The sequence below is a fragment of the Neopsephotus bourkii genome, unplaced genomic scaffold, assembly GCF_033783945.1.
Source record: "Neopsephotus bourkii isolate Nb327-2 ecotype Australia unplaced genomic scaffold, CSIRO-AGI_Nbou_v1 NB_196, whole genome shotgun sequence".
Classification (NCBI taxonomy): domain Eukaryota; kingdom Metazoa; phylum Chordata; class Aves; order Psittaciformes; family Psittacidae; genus Neopsephotus; species Neopsephotus bourkii.
The window spans coordinates 12,361,976-12,381,698 of record NW_026900709.1 but is presented as its reverse complement, the minus strand read 5'-3'; the positions used below and the strand labels follow the sequence as shown (position 1 = coordinate 12,381,698).

Genomic DNA, 19,723 nt, shown 5'->3' with positions numbered 1-19,723 from the left:
TAGTACTAGATATAGTATATACTACATACATAGTACAGCACTGTGTAGGTAAATGTATGCACATTGTATATATATGCATACATAAAACATACTATATTTTATATTTATTTAGTGTTTGTGTGTAGTAGGGTGTGTGTGTATGTGTAAATCTATATATAAAATAAACACACTACATAGCCTAAATAGAACTGTAGTAAATTGCAGTATCTTCACATATATTTAACTGTCACAGCACAGGACCCATACCTTCTGAGAGAAGCTTTCAGTAGAAGGGACTATCACAGCATCATTTCAGTCATCACCTCTTGCAGAAGTTATATGTGGAAGAGGAGACAGAACAGGGTGCCTGTACACAAAATCAGCATGTAATGTGAAGAGCAGCTTTTGGAAGCAGCACCAGAATACCAATCCCCACTTGAAACTCCCACCTTACAATGCTGTCTCTGCAGCAGTGTCTTAACTAAAATGAACAGACTACACAGAACCAGAAGGCTGCTTAGATACAACCAGCTGAAGTAACTTCTTCCAGCACAGATTAGGCAACAGGACAGTGTCAGCAGCCGGTTTGCAAAACCCAGGAGAATAAACTGTGATGAAACAACTTGGTGGTGCTCTAAGCCAGATCAGGCACATGTGCGTGTCAACTTGCCAAACAATGCACTCATGGTTGACAAGAAGAATGTGGGCAGTGCTGCTGCATAAGCAGTTGCTTCAGTTTTTATGCCAGTTCTTGGTCACCTTTAAATGTCCATTTGTCTCCCCCGGTTGTGGATTTGTAATTAAAACTATACACCTTTTATAACCTCCTCATAGCCTTGCTGGAGTCCTAACCATGATCCTGGTGAGAAAAACACAGCAATTGCTTACCTTGAAAAACTGACACAGAAATCTGCCTTAATGCCCCAGTCAGGGTGTGACACTGTTGCTGTACAGGGCCTGCCATTTGCATTTTCCACAAGCAAAGCTAGATCCTGTTCCTCAATTTTCTAGCTCTTGAGATGTCCTTGTTGCTGCTTACCTACTGCAGAAAAACATACAGCCCCTCTTACCACTGATACACAGCATTAACTACTTATTTCCTTCTCACCTCTCAGCGTCTTCAGGGGATAGGGGAGGAAGGGACAGAAAAGTCAAATACTTTTGCCAGGAGTGTATGAAATAATGCACAGCTGCTAAGAGGATTAAAAGAAATGCCTGTGGGGTATTGCCTGGTTTCTTGCAGTGGAGGAGACCAACAGCTGACACAGCAGAGAAATTTTATCATTGCCAATGGCTTATGAGACAAGCCTGTGGCTGATTCCAAGCTTAGCAGGGAGAAACAGCATAAAAACTGCCATCCTGGACTAGTTCACAGACCCACCTGAATCAGCATCCTGACTGATGACGGCCAAGAGTTAAGCAGCATGATGGTGACACTGTGCTGTTCCTGTTCCCACAGAACATTAGTGCTCAACTTCAGTAGCTATGTAGTGTAGTCCTATGGAAGAAGTCATCCATGATAATAATAAAATTTCTCCAACTGCCTTCTGATCTTTAGTCACAAAGTTGAACATGGAAAGAATTCACAAACTCCAAAGTTCAGTTATATACTGAATTAAAATAGATGACCCCATACGTATGTTCTTGAATCTACTACAATTTGATAACTCACACAGAAACCTCTTCATATTTCTGACCAACTTTGCTGCCATTTTTGTATCTTTTTATTTATATTCCTAAAAAAAGATACCAAAGCCACATCAAGCCAATCCTAAGAATTTTCTAGCATGTCAAACCCCTAGGAATAGTCATGACAAGCCTTTGTGCAGATTAAGTACACAAGCAGAAGAGAGACATGGACAGGACAACCAGATGACTGTGCAGGCACCATAGCAAGGCATATAAACCACTAAAAGAGTGTATCCATATTCTATGGATATCCATACTTAAGGTTTTTTCTTTATGATGTGCCCATTTTGGAGGAAAGGGAGGAAAAGAAATAAGTACCAGTACATGCAACAACCAAGAACAGTGACTTCCAGTAAGGGGCTATTTATAGTATTGCCTTAACAAACCAACAGCTCTTTCTGGCATACCCTGCAAGACTGCTTCCAACTGCCTTATGAAAGCTTACATTGAAAACCAAAAATAATGAAAAAATTAAAGGTGTAATGCTTAGGTTCAAATTAACTGCTATGTTTTCGATTATCTTACAGTCTAATTTGTTCTGTCCCAGTTAAATTATGGATCCAAATATAATTTCAGGAATACCAATAAGCAGGGCTATGAGTAGAAAAATGCCAGATGATAAAAATAATGCATTTATCCTTTTTTGCTTGTGTAAGATTTTACAGACTTTGGCACATCAGAGCTCAGGCTCATGTCACACTGGGTCAGATCAGAGTTTACATGGATCAGTCTCTGATCAGTAGTTTGAACAAGACCAAGACAATGCCTTTAGGTAAACAGAGGTTTGTTCTGCTCTAAACACATCATTTAAATAAATAGCCACAATTCCTTGTCCACAGTTACTGCTCACCCACCATGACTTTCCCTGAGAAAAGTGCTCACTGTTTACATTATTGAGAATGTGCTTACAAAGCACAATGCTTTATTTAGCCTCTGACAGCCCTTGCTACATCTTCTGCTTGGGGACTGATACCCAAACGTAACTTCAGGCAGTACGCCACTTTTTAAGGTATGCTGTTAAGCTGAAACATCAGGCATCAGGACAGTAACATACAGGCATAAAAGATGAAGCCAACTCAGAACCATCGTAATAAATTGCAACAATTTACAATATCCAACCTACTGCTTGTAGGCACTGTTTTAAAATAGTGCTGGTTCACAACTGAGAGGCCATTCTAAAACGGTTTTAAAGCACAAAATTTGTAATTAGAGTCTCAGCTACAAAACTCAAGTTACTGTTTGGTGCTTCTGGGGTGACCTACAAGCAGCAATACAGCAAAACCTGTCAGTAACCTGTACTGCGTAGAAGACTTGCAGAGACGGATAAGCTGTTGGTTCACCCCATTAGCCACCATTCCCCAGCCAGAACAAAACAAGCCCTTCATTTCTTGGCACAAGATGGAGGTACAGCCTTATTACAGATCAGATGAAGCAGTCCAATCCTGAATTACTGTTTCACTTTGACACACTGTCACTGGAGGCAGACTAGCTCAATGTTTTCTGTATTTCAATGCAACAGTAAAAAAAACCCCAACCCCTGAATTCATTATGGTATCTTCATCTCTCTAATGGGAGGCTCCAAGCAAGTCAACAGAGGGCTGAACAGATGAATGTGCCAGAAACAGCAAGCAGTTCCTACTCTAGTGAAGACCATCTATTCTCACTGTCAGGTCATGGACAACTCACAGGTACAAAACACAAGGCACGTTTAAAAGAAACCAAGCAACACATAAGAGTTGATTTCATATGATAAACTTATGGGGCAAATACAAGTATCCACAATAAAAGCAGCAAATTATATAGAACCAGATCTTCTATTGTACCATATTGTATACAATTTGGACTACAGGATTCAGTATCTACACTGAAGTACGCTTATAATCACTCTTAACTGCTTTTTTTTAATGTTCTATATATTTCTACCTGAATAGCTCAAGAAACTATTCAATACTACTGTTTAGTACTTCACATACTGCATTAGTATCCTAACAGCCAACTGATATAGTGTGACATACGATTCAAGTACTCTTAAACCAATAAAGCCATGTATTGTGCTAGCTGACCGATCGGGAGTGTATCTGTGCGGGCAGAAGCCCTATTTTTCCCCTATATTTTTCTGTTTCTTTTCCTCGTAGCCGAGACACATTATCCCTCCCCTCCTTTCTACCACCCGCTCGCTGCAACCCAGCGAAGGGATCCCAGAGCCCGCAGTGCCTCTTCGCAAACCATCCCGCCGCCAAGCCGACACGCACACGGGTGTTAAACCACGGCTGGAACCCCACAGGTGAGGCGCTGCCCTCACGCCGGCCGGCTGCGGTGCGAACAAAGCCGCTATTTTGGGGGGTTTCCGCAACCTCCCCTCGCAGCCCCACGGGTCCCCGCCGAAACAAAGCCCCCCCCCCCGCCCGCCCCAGACCGCTGCGAGGGGCAGGGGCAGCCCCCCGCCCGTTCCCTCTCCCCAAGCCCCCAGTTTACCACGCGGTCCAACCTCCCGGACAGCCCTTCCACAGCGGGGGGCGGACACAGGGCACCGTTCGGCCTCGCTAGAGAAACCGCTGCCTCCGGTCCCCTCACGGCTTCCCGCCCCATGAAAGCCCCGCAGCCCGACGCGGGGAAGGCGGCAGCGGCCACCCCCGTACCACCACCGCACCTGCTCGAGGCTGGGCGCCTGCTTGCACAGAGCGACCGCCGCCTCCTCCCGCACATAACCGAGACACAGCGAACGCTCCGCGGGCTGCTACTCCGCCCGCGTGGACAGAGGTGATTGCGGCGCCCCCCCCAACCCAGCTCCCTCGGAGCCGCCCTCTCCTCCGCCCCATCGCCGCTGCGTGGGGCTGGGCCGTGAGGAGACACCCACGCCTTCGGGCACCTCCTCCCGGTAGCGCGGCAGAGGAGGCCGCGGCCTGGGCAGGGGCCGGGGGAGCTGGCGTGGCGGGAAATGGCGGCCGGGCCAGGCTGAGGTGAGACGAGACCGCGCCATGAGGCTGCTGCGCGCCTTGCTGCGCGGCGCCTCCTCGGGCAGCATACCGCAGCAGGTGGACTTCTACTCACGCTTTTCCCCGTCGCCGCTCTCCATGAAGCAGTTCCTTGACTTCGGTGAGTCCTCCCTGGGCCGAGCTCCGCTCCGCACTGGGCCGAACCGCCGCCCGCCCGCCCGCAGGTGTTGCTAATGGAGCGTGAGGGGGTCGAATGTGGGGGGGAGCGCGCGGCCCTAGCTCCCCTCCCCCCGCGCTGTTCCCGCCGCGCTCCTGCTGTGGCTGCCGCTGCTTGGTGCGGTCCGTTTGGGCAGGAGAGGGCTCCGTTTCCTTCGGGCAGAGGGAGCCCAGCTGCCTCATTGCCCAGGGGCTGGAACCAGGGCAAGGTTGAGATTCAGCTGAAAACTCCATGTTTGGCATCGCAAGTCCTGCCGCCCCGGTGGAGAGGGCTGGGGCAGCTCCGGACATTGGTGCTGTTGGAGCGCGGCTCAGAGAGGGGGGATTTAGACTAGGCATTGCGAAGAAATTGTTCACTGTGAGGGTGGTGAGGCTCTGGCACAGGGTGTCCAGAGAAGCTGTGGCTGCTCCATCCCTGGCAGTGTTCAGGGCCAGGTTGGGTGGGGATTGGAGCAACCTGCTCTAGCGGAAGGTGTCTGTGCCCGTGGCAGGGGGTTGGAGCTGGATGAGCTCTTAAGTTCCTTTCCAACAGAAGTCATTCTATGATGTGTTAAGCCTTTTGCACACTAGCAATGTGCAGCCTTGTGAGGAGTACCAAGCACAACATTGACCTTGGCTGGTGCCCGGGAGCTGAAACAGTCATGACCCCAGTCACATGCCTGTGCCCTACAAAAACGCCCTACACAAACGCTGTCGTTGTAGAGGATGTGTGAGAGAAGGACCCATGCTGGAGGACTGGGAATCTAGCCTCGAAAATGACTGCACCAATGACAGGATACTCATTACACTCCCCGCTAAAACCACTTGTAAGGCTCCCAGGTTTGACTGAGGGCTTGGAAACAAAAAGGGTCACCAGAATTGTTCTGCTTCAGAGCAAACTACAGAGAGAAAGGTCTTTTAAGTCCCACTGAGACACGTTTTCAAAGCCCGTGGATGGAGCCATCCTGTAATACATTCTGTTTCTGTACCCAAGACACTCTCATGTGCATGTATGTTTATATAAATGTATGTAAATATTTAACTAGTTAATAGTTGTATTGCTTTTTACATTTTTGTAAGCATAACAGAACTAATCCTAGCCTTTGTATAAGTAGAAGACTTACAAAGAAAAGTTGCTCTTAACTGTCCGCAGTAATTTCATCCATCTGTGCAGTAAAATGTGTCCAGTATTTAGAACTCCAGATCTGTACAGAAACCCCACCATGTATTCTGTTGCTACCATACTCTTAAGCAAAGAATCGTGCAATTAAGAGTCCACCTTGACCTGCATTATTTTACCACTAAAATACCAGTAAAATAATACTTACCTTAAAATAGGTGTTATTTTCAAGCCACGGTATTTCCCCATATCAAAAGTTAGATGACTTTTTTTCTGTGAATACCTGACCATAAAGTAAATACAGTTGAAATTTTCTTCTCTCTTTTGCTTTTAATAACAGTAAAAAACTAGTAAAGGCAAAATATTAGGAGAGTGCAAGACTTTAGACAGTATCTGTTTCTAAGACATTCTGTAGCTATTATAATCTGATAGTGTTTTCATCTGAGATTTTTTTGGCTCTTTTCACTGAAGTGAGAGCAGTCAAAGAGGAAATCATAAAATCTGGTAATGCTAAAAAAAGAAAAGTCTGCTTCTAGTTCCTCCAGGTTTTGATCCAGCAAATTAAATATTCCATAAGCAAATTGAGGTCTGGATCATACATGTCAGTCATATCTCGGGTTATAAGTGCATAGTATTTTCTGTAGGAGTCTCATCCATTCCTTGATGGATATGGACAGACTGTAGCTGCACACGGAAGCAGTCATTTGCCCATTCACTGAAATCTTGCATACCCTGAGCTGTCTTCCATATATGATCCCAGACTGCAAAGGTACAGCCTCTGAATAGGAAACTAATTTGTGGAATATCATTTGCTGAGTATATGAGGCATTTGAAGATGATCTTTACATTCTAACACCTTCAATCTGACTTGTTCATGAAATTTTACTTTAGAAAAGAGACAGGCCAGGAAGAGTCATGCCTGAAATGCAGTCAGACTAGGGAGAAGTATGAAAAGTTTCTGGGCAGAGCTCATATGTAGGCAATGCATAATATTGGTGTCACTGGTGAGGAATTTCTTGTCAGCTACTCACTTTTTTATTAAGTTAACCAACATCCTCTCATCAGTGTAGTTTGTAACATATGAGTCTGCATGCATTAAACTAAACTTCTCCATTTCAATTTGTTGAAGATTTCTCCTGTTCAAGACACTCCAGCTTCCTCTTTTCGTGTCCCTTCCTTTAATCTTCTTCCACAAATCCCCCTTGCCAAATGGAAGAAGTGAACTGAGCAGAAACACCAGAGTTAGTTTTTAGGAGTTACCTGTTGTGAAACACCAAGCCTGAGGTATGTACTTCTCTGCAGCAGATGAACAGGTTAGTAAGTTCAGATGCTGTTTACATGACACTTGAAGTCTAGAAAAAGTCTGTCTGAGAATAAAGTACAGCATTTCTTAGCCTCTTCCTCACTCAGCACCCTCCTTTCTCGCCTATTAAAACAAGCATCGTGGGAGTAAATTTAGGTCTTGATCTTAGTAACCACATTTACTTGCCATTCCCATTTAGCTGCCACCCACACAGATGGTACCTGTTCTTACAAAAGGATAGGTGAGTTGTCAACAGATGCAGTAATTTAGCTTTTAAAAATGTAAAAAATTTATGAAGTAAATATATAGAATCATAGAATAGTTAGGGTTGGAAAGGACCTTAAGATCATCAAGTTCCAAGCCTATCTTCATATTGGAGGTGCTCCAATCCCCTGATCATCCTCGTGCCCCTCCTTTGGACTTGTTCCAACAGTTCTATGTCCTTTTTATGTTGAGGACACCAGAACTGCACACAATACTCCAAGTGAGGTCTCAGGAGAGCAGAGTAAAGGGGCAGGATCACCTCTGATATGGGAGATCTACTGTCATAATGACTAAGCACTGTAGCTGTTCATTCATATCTCTCAATATTCATTTGAATTCATTTATCTGTCTTCTGTTCCCATAAGACTGAATTTAAACTACAACAGATCTAGCTGAAAAGGAGATAAACATTACAGAATTTATTGTCTGTAAGTGTTACAATATGAGTTGTGGTAATTCAGTAAGATCAGTGATCGAGAAGGGTATATGGACCATACTTTCTCAAGCATTGTTCCCACATAGTTTCCTGTGCTGGTTTCATGTACCTCTCTGACATGCTCAGAATGACATACTGTTACAGTCAATGTTTGCCGCAAATAAAATGAACCCTTTACATGGATAAAGCGGTATTTAAAGATGAGTAGTATGGGTCTGCAACTGTTAAACTAGTTTCTATTTATATATTGTTACCACAACAGGGCTGGTAGGTTTCAATATGAATTTACATTTTGAAATATAAATAGGCTGCTGCTGTGAAATAAATAGTGGCTTACCAGGCTGGCCAAACCATAGACCTCTTATGCGAGAAAGTAAGAGTTTGTGTAGTTCTCTACCATATGTACTTGACTTTATTCTGATGTTGTCATATATTTGTTTTGGTCTTAGGATCTGAAAATGCTTGTGAAAAGACTTCGTTTATGTTTCTGCGACAAGAGTTGCCTGTGAGACTGGCAAACATAATGAAGGAAATAAGCCTGCTTCCAGACAACCTCCTGAGAACACCTTCAGTTCAGCTGGTACAGAGCTGGTAAGAAGATCATACCTTTAAGGGTGATCTCATGTGTATGCACACGTTGGAGGAACTTGTTCTCTTCTAGAGAAAGAACATTTCACATGCTTGTTACATTAACATCACTTATTTAGACTGAGTAAATATCCTAGTGTGACATAAATCAGGAACTAAACTTACAGACTTGGAAAAAACCCTAGGAGCAACTACAGAACCCACAAGGGAATTAAAAATCAAGTAGTGCAGAAAGTCATGCATGAGAATTCAGTAAAAACAAAAATTCACCAGAACAGTGTTTAATAAGGAACTTGCCTAAATTGTAGAAGCTAGTTGAAGAAACCAACAGAAGCAGGCTAAAGCACAAAATGCTTGTAGAAGGTAGTAGAAACTGTTTAAAGGACAGGTTATTGCAATTTGAGAGTAAAGGTGCAGCAAAAGCAAAGAAAGAGCAATGGGAAGCTCCCAAAGCCAAACTATATAAAACAACAGAAGGAATAAGAGGCTATTAAGATAAAAAAGACATCCTTTGAGAAGTAGAATTTGCTTTGAGGTGAAGAACTTGCAAGTAAGCATAAACTTCTGTAAGATGAAAGGAAAACAAAGAGACTTCTTGGCAACTGCTAAAGGCACACAGCTATTTGGAAAGACTTTAAAAGTTAAGAGAACAGAAAATCTGCCATTGAATAGTGGGATTGATTAGATTACTGAATATAAAAAGAGCTATCAATGAAGATAGAGGCTGTTAATGAAACATGAATGCTTAAATTCTTATGATCCTAAATGGCATTGGTCAAATGGGAAATGAATTCCACATGGACAAATGCCAAGTGGAGCACAGAGAGGAACCTCCTCTCCCTGTATGTTTGCTTGTTTACAATGGAAAAAGGCATTTTGGTGCTACTGGTGATATTTTTCTGAATGTGTCAGTTGAGGGGCAAGAAGGCAAATAGTGTTAGGAATAAGTAACAAATAGGGAAGAATATAATTGTACCACTGTGTTAGCCCATTATTCCTCTGAATTACATGCAGTTTTAGTCACTCTGTCCTGAACAGAAAAGACCAAGAGGCATAATCAAAGGGTTGGAACAATTTCTACGTGAGGAGAAACCAAATAGAATTCTTCAGCTTGGAAAATACACATCTAAGGAAAGAGATGGCAGAAATACTTAAGTCATGAACAAGCTGGGAAGATTTTCTAATAACAAGGGGCTCGCTGGGGCTGCAAATAAGTGATCACCTACTGGGTTGGAACACAAGGAAGATCTCTTATGCATTCTAATGAAATTGTTGAATTCATTGCTCTGGAACTTTGGAAGAAAACATGAATAGATTAAAAAGGGATCTAACAGAATTCTCAGGGGATAGGTCAACAGGATACACCAAATACAATGATTTGTAAACAAGCAACTTTGGAAGAGCATAAATTACTAACCCAAGGGATCTGGGGAGGCATATTAGAATTGGTCTTTGTCACATTTTATTTCACTTAAAGGTACGTCCAAAGTCTTCAGGAGATCCTTGACTTTAAGGACAAAAGCTCAGAAGATTTGGAGGCTGTTCATAGGTAAGGATTTGCTGTCATGATGATAATGTTATGTAGAAGAACTGGCAAGAAAACAATAGCTTATGAGAAATCTCAGCTATCTCCCATCTTAAATAACTGCAGAAAGGTACCACCTCTTCCCAAAAGGAAGGTGCATTAAAGTATGAAACAAAGCACTTCTGTGCCCTGTCAGTCTGGTCAGAGCTTTTTTTTTGTTACACCGAAGAACCTAAGAATATGTTAAACTTGACCAAATGTTTACCAGTTCCTTTCTTGTAATGGTGGAACTGATTTATGGCACTTTTCACCTGTAGAGTAGGTTTGTTCATCCCTGGCTGAGCATAGCTGTCATTTGACAGGCATGGGATGATCTGCATGAAAATGGTTGGCACGGTTTTCTCTTTTTCTGGCAGTAATCAAGATAATAAATAAATAATAATTTTATAAATAATCAGTAATGGTTGAGTACTGATTGTTTCAATGCTAGTTGCTTAAAATACGCTGTAAAGACTCACCTGTATTCATACTGCTTTAGGCAGACCTGTGATAATTCTGTATGCATCTGTCTTCATTTTTGTAGGCAGATACTGTTTGCCAGAGTATTAAATCCATTTGCAAGTGAAATACTAACAGTGTATTCATTTTAGTTTTACAGATACAGTGATAAAAATCCGGAATCGGCACAATGATGTAATTCCTACAATGGCTCAAGGAGCGATAGAGTACAAGGAAAGCTTTGGCATTGACCCAGTGACCTCACAAAATGTGCAGTATTTTTTAGACCGTTTCTACATGAGTCGCATTTCAATTAGAATGCTCCTTAATCAACACTGTAAGTGCCATTGTAGCAAGGATGGGAAATGAAATCTGTGCTATGTCAGTATGTTTTCCTTTAATTTTTAAGTGCTTAATATGTACTTAAGTGCTTCTTAGAAGTACGCTATTTGCCTCATTATTTATAACCTCATTCTTAATACAGTTCTTAAAATGCTGACTAATAGTAGGCTTTCAAGTATGGTGAAGATTGGAATTATAGATTGCCTATACATTTATATTTAGAAAACTAAGACAAATGAAAATTATAAAATTATACTGGGTATTAAATAATATTTTCCTTCTTTTTTTGGCAGCTTTACTGTTTGGTGGGAAAAATAATCCAGCTCATCCAAAACACATTGGAAGCATTGATCCTAGCTGCAATGTTGTTGAAGTTATTAGAGGTAAAGTCAGCAGATAAGAGCAAGAATCCTGAAAACTTTCACAGATGTCTGTACTGACAGCCAATACACATCTTAATATTCGTATACTGTTTAGTTCTTGCCTGCCTGAAGCAGAAGTTTCAAGTTTTGTCACTTTTCCCTATAAGCTCAGTTTTTGTGAGAAAGTACAAAATGTTCCTGAAAGCACACGGTGTTTTAAATCCTTGGATTTCTTTTTAGCAAACTATAAGGGAGAAAACTGTAAAGGAGGGGGAAATATAACTTTCTGTGTTTTTGTTATAGATGGCTATGAAAGTGCCAAAATACTTTGTGATTTATATTACATGAGCTCTCCAGAACTCATCCTTGAAGAGTTGAACGGTAAGTGGATATGGGATGAGGCACTCTCTTGAACATAGTTATGGCTTCTTCTAAAGTAGCTGGTGGTGAAATGTTCTCCTTACACTCTTCGTGTAGTTAATGTGTTCTCTATATCTGCTGTCATAAATAAGTTGTTTGGTTTTTATTTCTTAAATCTGGCAGAAGGCTTTCCCTATTTCTGCCTTTAATTGGAAAACTGAAATCAGTAGATTTTTCACACCACAGCTGTCAATATAACAGATTTTAGCAGCCTGCTTCCCTCCCTAATGTTTCTTGCATGTCTTTACCCTACACTGTCTATTGTATCTCACACTTTACATTTCTTGTGACACTTTTAAGATTTATACTAAACATTCCATTCTGATTTCTCTTGCTTATTCAGCTATCATGTTCCTGTAATTGTCATTAGATGTAGTATACTCGAGTCATAGTAAAAAATATTTGGACACTGGCTGACTTGCAAAAAGCTTACATCTGCGTTGCTATGAACTCAGAGGTCAGCTATTGTCCTCATAATCCTGCAGAATGCTAAAGAGCCTTTCTGACATTGCTTACTGGAGTACTTTTAAAGATATTAAATTCCAAGTTCAACCAGGCCTACAAAAAACAAGCAATCAGAAATGCTCCTACAAGTAATTGCGAAAGCCAAATTGCAATCAGTACTTGGCCTATGAAGCTAAAGGCAAAGGAAGTGTGACCCTTGAGTACGCATCCCAGATTTTCTCTTCCTACTGTACAAAACCTGTCATTTTTTATCTAGGTTAAAGGGTTTACCTCTCTTTGTCTTTGGGGCATGATGCTAAAAACATTTGTAGGAAACTGTCAGTCATATTAGCTAATTGTACTGAGGGGGTCATTTAATGGTGTAGGTGCTTCAGAAGCCAGAACAAATAGTTCAGCATTTCTAAAAGGAGTGACCTTTTGTTCAGTGAATTGCGAAGGCAAGTTAAATCTGATCCAGGCCAAATGCATGTTCCCTGCCCACAGCTGAGAGTGAAGACCGTTATTTAAAAGTTAGGCATGGGATTTGGGGGTGGAGAGAAGCAGTTAACTTGAGGACAGGAACCAGACATGTTTTAAAGTATGATTCTCATCCTCCACTTCCCCTGCCCTTTATCTTTGCTGGGTACATAATCTGTACTAGATCTTTTGACGTAACTAGTCTTCAGCATTTATGTTCATAAAGCACTAGTTACTAAGAGTCTGGTAAGAAATAATTAATGTGTTGAACTGAAAGAACCTTAAGGGCCAGAAGAATTTTCTGAGCAACCTTTCCTTAATTTTTGATATAATGAACATGTTCTCATGATGTATTTTCTAGAATTTATTCTTTAAAAAGAACTTTGAAAATTGTACCAGTTTTCTAGACAGCATGTATTTTGTGTTCATTTCTAAATGAATCCAAGAATAGGCTGTGCTGTAATTATTATCTGGTGCCTTTGTAAGATCGTAAGATAATTCAGGTTGGGAGGGACCTCAGGAGGTTTCTAGCCTGACTTGCTGGAAACGGGCAGCTATAAGATCAGACCAGGTTGCTTCAGGGCTTTATCCAGTTTGGTCTTACAAATCCTTCAAGGATGATGACTATATAACATCTCTGGGCAACCTGTTTCAATGCTTAACTGTCATGGTGAAAAAGTTTGTCTCTGTATCCAGTCTGAACCTCTGTTATGTCATACACTGTTTCTTGTCCTCCCAGCACTTGAAGAGCCTGACTGTCTTCATCATAACATTCTCACAAGTTATTGAGAGCAAATATGTGCCCTAACCAGTAATGCCACAATGGGTTTTAAGATTAGTTTCTGCGGCAGCAAGCACATTTGGAAATCTTGAGAATGACTTCTGATTAACATACGACTTCTTAAAAAATTTCTCTCCAAATTTTCCTTCTCTGATAAATTCTCTCAACAATATAAATACACATTTTGGATTACTGTGGAAATGAGTAAGATACCTAGTTTGCTATTTATTTACTTAGTCTCTCTCTTCTCCAGTTAAATCACCAGGACAGCCCATGCAAGTGGTGTATGTGCCATCACATCTCTATCACATGGTTTTTGAACTTTTCAAGGTCTGTGTACTTACCATTACATGATTCTTTTATACACCTTTGTTTACTGAGATTGCATTTGTTTGACTTTTTGAACCAATTCTAGATAGCAGTGTGTTTTTTCAAAGCTGTCTCTATTTGTCTGCAGGACAATACCTAAATTGTACTATTTAGACAAACAGTAACTGCACAGAAAATGAACAGCTTTGGAAGATACATCTCCTTTGCCTAGCCATTAAATACATCTGAATCTTCTGAGTAGACAGCTTTGTCAAAAAGTCTTAAGATGTTTTATTAATTAATGTCTGTATATAAGTGAAAATAAGATACCCAGTTTGTGGGACATCTTCAAGTCTGATACAATGTGTAACAGGTCCTGTAGAGCTTTCCTCAACCGGTTTAGTCCTAGACTTTTCTTGATATTTGTGTCTTATTGCACATACTATGCATGATAAATAATTGTTGAATAAAACTGTACATTAGAATATTCAGATGTTCTAAAAAAAAAAAAAGTCTGTGTATTCTAATAAACTACATAAATACTATACTGAACAAGCAAGAAATACTTTAAAAAGCAATTGTAAAACCACATGCTTTTGCCCTGATTCTGGAACAGGTGATAAAAATAACTTTCTTAAATTAATGTTTGAAGAGAATATGTAAGTGGTAAGAACAGGATTTACATTATACTTGAAAATTACAGAATGCAATGAGAGCCACCATGGAACATAACGCTGATCGATGCATTTATCCTCCAATTCACGTACATGTCACGTTGGGAAATGAGGATTTAACTGTGAAGGTACCCACATTTTTTATTATTTTGAAGGTTATTTTGATTATTCCTTCCCCTCCCCCCCCATCATAGACAGCATATTATTAACTTTAGGGGGTGATCTGGTTCGAACAATAGATTCTGTGTGTAGTAGTATGTAAGTAACAAGACCATTATGGAATTCTGCATACTGCATGAGTAGGAAATTCATTAAGTGGTTGCACAGTCACACTAAGGGCTCCGTAACAGAATTCTATAGTTTTGTCATACTTTTGTCTTTGCTAGTTTACAAGCGAGCATGACTAAAAATAGTATTGTTCTAAAAAGTAGCATCTCTCTAGATTTGTAATATCAGCATTTTGTATGTGACAATGACAGACCTATACAAGTGTGAAACAACTGAAAAAAGGGAAATAAATACATGCAAATCAAACCTCCCTGAAGTACAGTTTGCAGAGTAATTTCTTTTTCTGTACCAACTGCAAGCACAGCCTTTTTCATAGGTCTAACTAAACCATAGCAAAACAGCTCTTATGACTTACTCCTTCAGTAATAGGTTTTAATGGACTGTTTAACAGGCAGTATTCCTGGGAAATAAAAATACACAGAACCTGATATTTGCTAAAAGGTATAGATTCTGACTTCAGACAAAGTTGAGTTATGAACAAGATAAAAGCAATGCACAATTTAAGTAGAATTTTCCTGCTTCCAAGAGATTATGAGTGTGTCTTACGATAGTATTTTATTTAAATGGTTTGTGTAAGGGATGAAAGGGAACGATTCATCTATCTCTGGTCATTGCTGTAGCTGAGAATTTAAGAAATCCCATCATTTAATAGGGACAATTTATATTATGTTTTACCTGAACTTTCTCTGGATCACTGTTTGATAGTAGCAGTCTTACACAAAAATGTATTCAGAGACATAATGCTACATATTCCTTCTTATTCCAGATGAGTGATCGTGGTGGAGGTGTACCTATGAGGAAAATTGACAGACTATTCAACTACATGTATTCAACAGCACCACGTCCACGTGTTGAGACATCTCGAGCTACACCTTTGGTATGCAAAACTTATATACCTTTTCATCTTAGGTATACTAAATTGTCACAAGAGAATCCATTTAGACAAAGCTATGAAGTACTGATTTTATAAATAAAATGAGTATCACCATTTCAACATTAGAGCTTAATTCAAGTTTTTTTTTGAAAGCAACTGCCAAATTGCATAATATCCTAAAATACTAAAAATTATTTAAACTTGTTCAAGGTTGTTTTTCTGCAAATATAAAGATCAGCTGCCTCAAGCAGAACACTTAACTATGCTGCACACAGTGCAGTAAGGACAGGATTAAATTCTTGTGGCTACTGAATGAAAGGAAAAAAAGTTGTTATTATCAGTGATTTCAGATCAAGACCCTGGTTTTATTTGTACTGCATAGTGAGTTGTAGCATTCCCCAATCCTCCCATCCAGCAAGGATGAAGGCAGGCAGATATGACAGAGCATATGAACAATCTTCTTTGGTCTTGTGTGAACTTAATAGACGCACAAGAAATAAAGCTGTAGGCCTCAGTGAGAAGCTCTTAACAGCTTCTCCAAATTTATTCTGTCACATTATTCAAAATATGTTTTTTAAATATATATAGCGTTCCACATTTAGATGACTGCACAACTCACTAGATCTTTACAGAGAAGCGTTGTGTATGTTCATTGAGAGATTACCTCTACAATTTTGTAAACTAAAAAAATTACACTTAACATTTCAGGGCTATGCCCTGCTACTGCAGACAGGGCTTGACAGAATTTTAGTATATGCTACAAACTCACAGACATTGCTTCTTGGAACTTTTTAATGTATATACTGATGATGAAATTTATCTGACGTAACTACTTAGTATTCTTAAAATTAGTGGCTCAATAAGGCATTAAGACAGACTCAGTACAGATTTCTCTAATGGTATAATCTCTTCTCAGAAAGCTACCATAATATAAGAAGTGTTACCTACCAGCCCTGTCTGACAAAGGAATAGAACAGTTTTCTCATAATCACAATCATCCATGTGTAGTGCTGATTCTGGGCTGTACAGTAGTAGTTCTGGGGGGCATAATAGTTAATATTTGAACACCTCTCACTGCCAAACATCATGCCGAGTTTGTCTATTTACCTATTAAATCAGAAGACACCACTGATTGATGCAATTAATGAAAATACACTTTTTCTCCTGGATCAGGCTGGATTTGGTTATGGCTTACCCATATCACGTCTGTATGCACAGTACTTCCAAGGAGACCTGAAACTGTATTCCTTAGAAGGCTACGGTACAGATGCAGTTATTTACATAAAGGTATGATGTAACACTGTACCATTTAAAATTTAGCAGCAACACTAATCTAACTGCTAATGGAACTCCTTGTTCTGTTACCATAACTATGGTTAAAAAGAATCGTCAGCTACAGTCTTCTCTACTTACAGGCCTTATCAACAGACTCGGTTGAAAGACTCCCTGTATATAACAAAGCAGCCTGGAAACACTATAAAGCAAACCATGAAGCGGATGATTGGTGTGTGCCAAGCAGCGAGCCAAAGGACATGACCACTTTTCGCAGTATATAGCTTTTTCCTCAACAGTTTGTAAGAAGTAGTTATGTCTGTAAAGGGAATTAAGACCTGGTTTACACACCAAGATGGTGAACCACACTTGATAGGTGGAAGTAATTTTAAGTGGAGTAACAGAAGGTTTAATGTAATTACTCTTTTCTGGAATAAAAAAAAACCCTAACAAACCAAAACCCAAGAAAATCCCCAAACCTGTACATACGTTTAAATTTTAAGTGAGAAGGTCACAGTTAATTTGTTCCAATTTGTATTTTGTAGATAAGCCAAGGGAGCAGTAATTTTGGGTTTTATAGGGATCAATGCAATCTACGCTGCATCTGGTGAGAAATTTATTAATTCATATAATTACAAAATGTTTTTAATAGAATTATTGAAAAATCTCACCAGAACATTTTTCGTTATACAGTATTACAGATTAATGGAAAAACTCACATCAGAAGTACTGAGGAGCTCGTTGCTATACCTTTGCAGCTGTATAGCACTTTTCTATTCTTTAAGCATGCTGAAGCCTGATTTTGCAAAGTTAGTTATGTTGCCTGCAGACCTTGCCTACGTTGAGGCTTTTGCAGCTGTAGAAATCTCACTTAGGTCTGTGGAGATTTAAAGAAAATATATCAGTTCTAGCTGCTACCGCTGGTATAATGTATCTCAGGTATGGGGTATTGGTCATATTTCTTTGGTTGTAATGTGAATATTTAATACATGCACAAAACCTACCTTGTCATGATCCTTGTGAATTAGCAAATGGTGATAACTTGTGTAAAGATACACTATCTTGCTTCTGCTTATACTTCTGTATGTATCAAAATGCAGTATCAGCGTTCTAGGCCTAGTAAGATCTCAGATTCGGGTATGTCAGGTTACAGCTGTAAATGGAAACTATTTTAATAAACAGGTTTTTAAAATTTGCCCTTAATAGGGCATCTCTATTGCTTTGACAATAGAAATTACCTTCTCAGGTGTATTTAAGAAAAAGTGGAGTTAACAGTTTTCAAAAATACCTTTGTATCCGTGATGTGCTTCTGGCTTCATTTATGTAGTAACTAGAAGTCACACTATAACATCAATAAAGTACGAAGAATGTGTTTATCAGTCAAAGGCAAACCATCAAAACATACTGCAGAAGGTAGAGGGGGAATGAGTATTACATTTCAGGTAGAAATGTCTTTATTTTAATAAAGGATTAAACTTCTTTCAATGCCTGTTGTGCCAGCTTTGTTCAGATGGTACACATCTATGTTGCATCTTGATCCCTGTCGTTCCTGAACATTTGAGACTGCTGCAGTTAAAGACACCAAGAACTAATTCTTTTCTCAATTAATACATTGCATGTAGTTCTGCGATTTTTGTTCTGCAGCAGACATGCATAACCCCTCTAAGAAACAGTAAGCCTAAATTTTGCTAGTTTCCTGTCTGCACAGAGCAGAAGGCGAGGTACCCACAAGTGAAGGGAATAGCTGGCATGTTAGAAATAAAAGTCATGCTATTCTAGTTGTAGTTGAGCCAGATTGAAGATTATCACCTGCTGCCTCCCTGGCCTACTTCTGCCAGACAATAAAAAAGGTGTTACACCCTGGTCAAGGTAATGTAGGTCATTTTAACAGGAGTGATTTACAGAATGGGCTGTATACACAGTTAAATTAACACAGAGGGAGGATTAATTGCCACAGTTAAAAAGTTACCTGTTCCACTGAAGCTTGTGCATACTTCAAGAGGTCCCTATTTTAATTCTTTATAAGGATGTGAGGTGGTGACTCGCATGCCTTTTCCATGTGCATGGCTACATGGATTTGAGATGGATGGATGTGAGAAATTCCTCGTATTGTAAAATGCAGCCTGTACAAAAGAGGGAACACTTGCAGCTACTGCTTTTGCTGAAGTTGAAAGTTACAGCAAGGGATTTTAAAACCTTCACTCTGATGCTGAACATTCTAGCATTTACACTAATTTTTTAATGTATTAACTGACTTAATTGAACTGACTTTTGTAATATCTGAGAAATAAAAGCAGCATTTCAGAAGAAAAGCTAATAGTTTACTTTCTAGAAAGTCTACTGAAGTATTTCAGATGGTATTAAAACCTCTTTTGTACTCTCAACTAGCTACTAATTAATTCTGATTATATTATACACTTGCTGTGTAATTATATTTGTATCCATCTCCTCATCCACCACCTGAATGATTGTGGTGGAAACAAATGTATACTATTTTGTTTTTTTACAATGTTTAACCCTAATTACAAGTTTGATCTTTGATTACTGTTGATTTAAATAGATGTTCATAAGAATTTTTGTGTTCAACATTTTCATTACTGTACTGAAGTCATTGCGAGCACACTGGTTAAAGTTGAAGTGAATCACTGTAGAATACTGGTATACTAGCTCAGCTATTCAAATGCTGATATTAATAGTTTTGTATGTAAATGAGCTCAGTCTGGCACTGTGAAATTAATCTTGGTTTGTGTTAATTTTCTGGAAAGAATCACTACATTTATTCATTAAAACTATTTAAAAAATTAATCTTTCAGTGGGGTGATTTTGTGGCTTGGTACTAGGCTACCTCAGTTGAGCCACCCTTCTTGTTTAGCATCTGACAGATGTTAAATGCTTGTGGTCTCTGACAGTCTTATGCTGAGGTAGCAGATGAGTTTACCGTCCCTGC

At 39.8% G+C, this 19,723-nt stretch overlaps 1 protein-coding gene across 2 annotated transcripts; it reads left to right on the top strand.

Annotated features, from left to right (window-relative positions):
• The first annotated feature begins 4,487 nt into the window (after positions 1-4,487).
• Positions 4,488-19,581, top strand: PDK1 (pyruvate dehydrogenase kinase 1). 2 transcript variants are annotated; one of them, XM_061342620.1, is made up of 11 exons: positions 4,488-4,764; positions 8,372-8,513; positions 9,988-10,059; positions 10,686-10,870; positions 11,169-11,258; positions 11,541-11,618; positions 13,613-13,695; positions 14,372-14,470; positions 15,397-15,507; positions 16,678-16,791; positions 16,920-19,581. In XM_061342620.1, exons 1-11 carry the CDS (start codon positions 4,647-4,649, stop codon positions 17,058-17,060), a joined length of 1,233 nt encoding a protein of 410 aa, XP_061198604.1. In that variant the 5' UTR covers positions 4,488-4,646; the 3' UTR covers positions 17,061-19,581. The 2 variants fall into 2 exon arrangements, with proteins under 2 accessions (XP_061198604.1, XP_061198614.1); XM_061342630.1 differs by having other exon boundaries at positions 4,489-4,764; positions 13,613-13,689.
• The last annotated feature ends 142 nt before the right edge of the window (positions 19,582-19,723 follow it).

Bases quoted from the DNA above. Each gene is read 5' to 3' on its own strand.
- PDK1 (XM_061342620.1), top strand. From the start codon at position 4,647: ATGAGGCTGCTGCGCGCCTTGCTGCGCGGCGCCTCCTCGGGCAGCATA. The intron at 10,871-11,168 runs GTAAGTGCCATT...TTTTTTTGGCAG, and splicing joins AATGCTCCTTAATCAACACT to CTTTACTGTTTGGTGGGAAA. The intron at 16,792-16,919 runs GTATGATGTAAC...CTCTACTTACAG, and splicing joins ATGCAGTTATTTACATAAAG to GCCTTATCAACAGACTCGGT.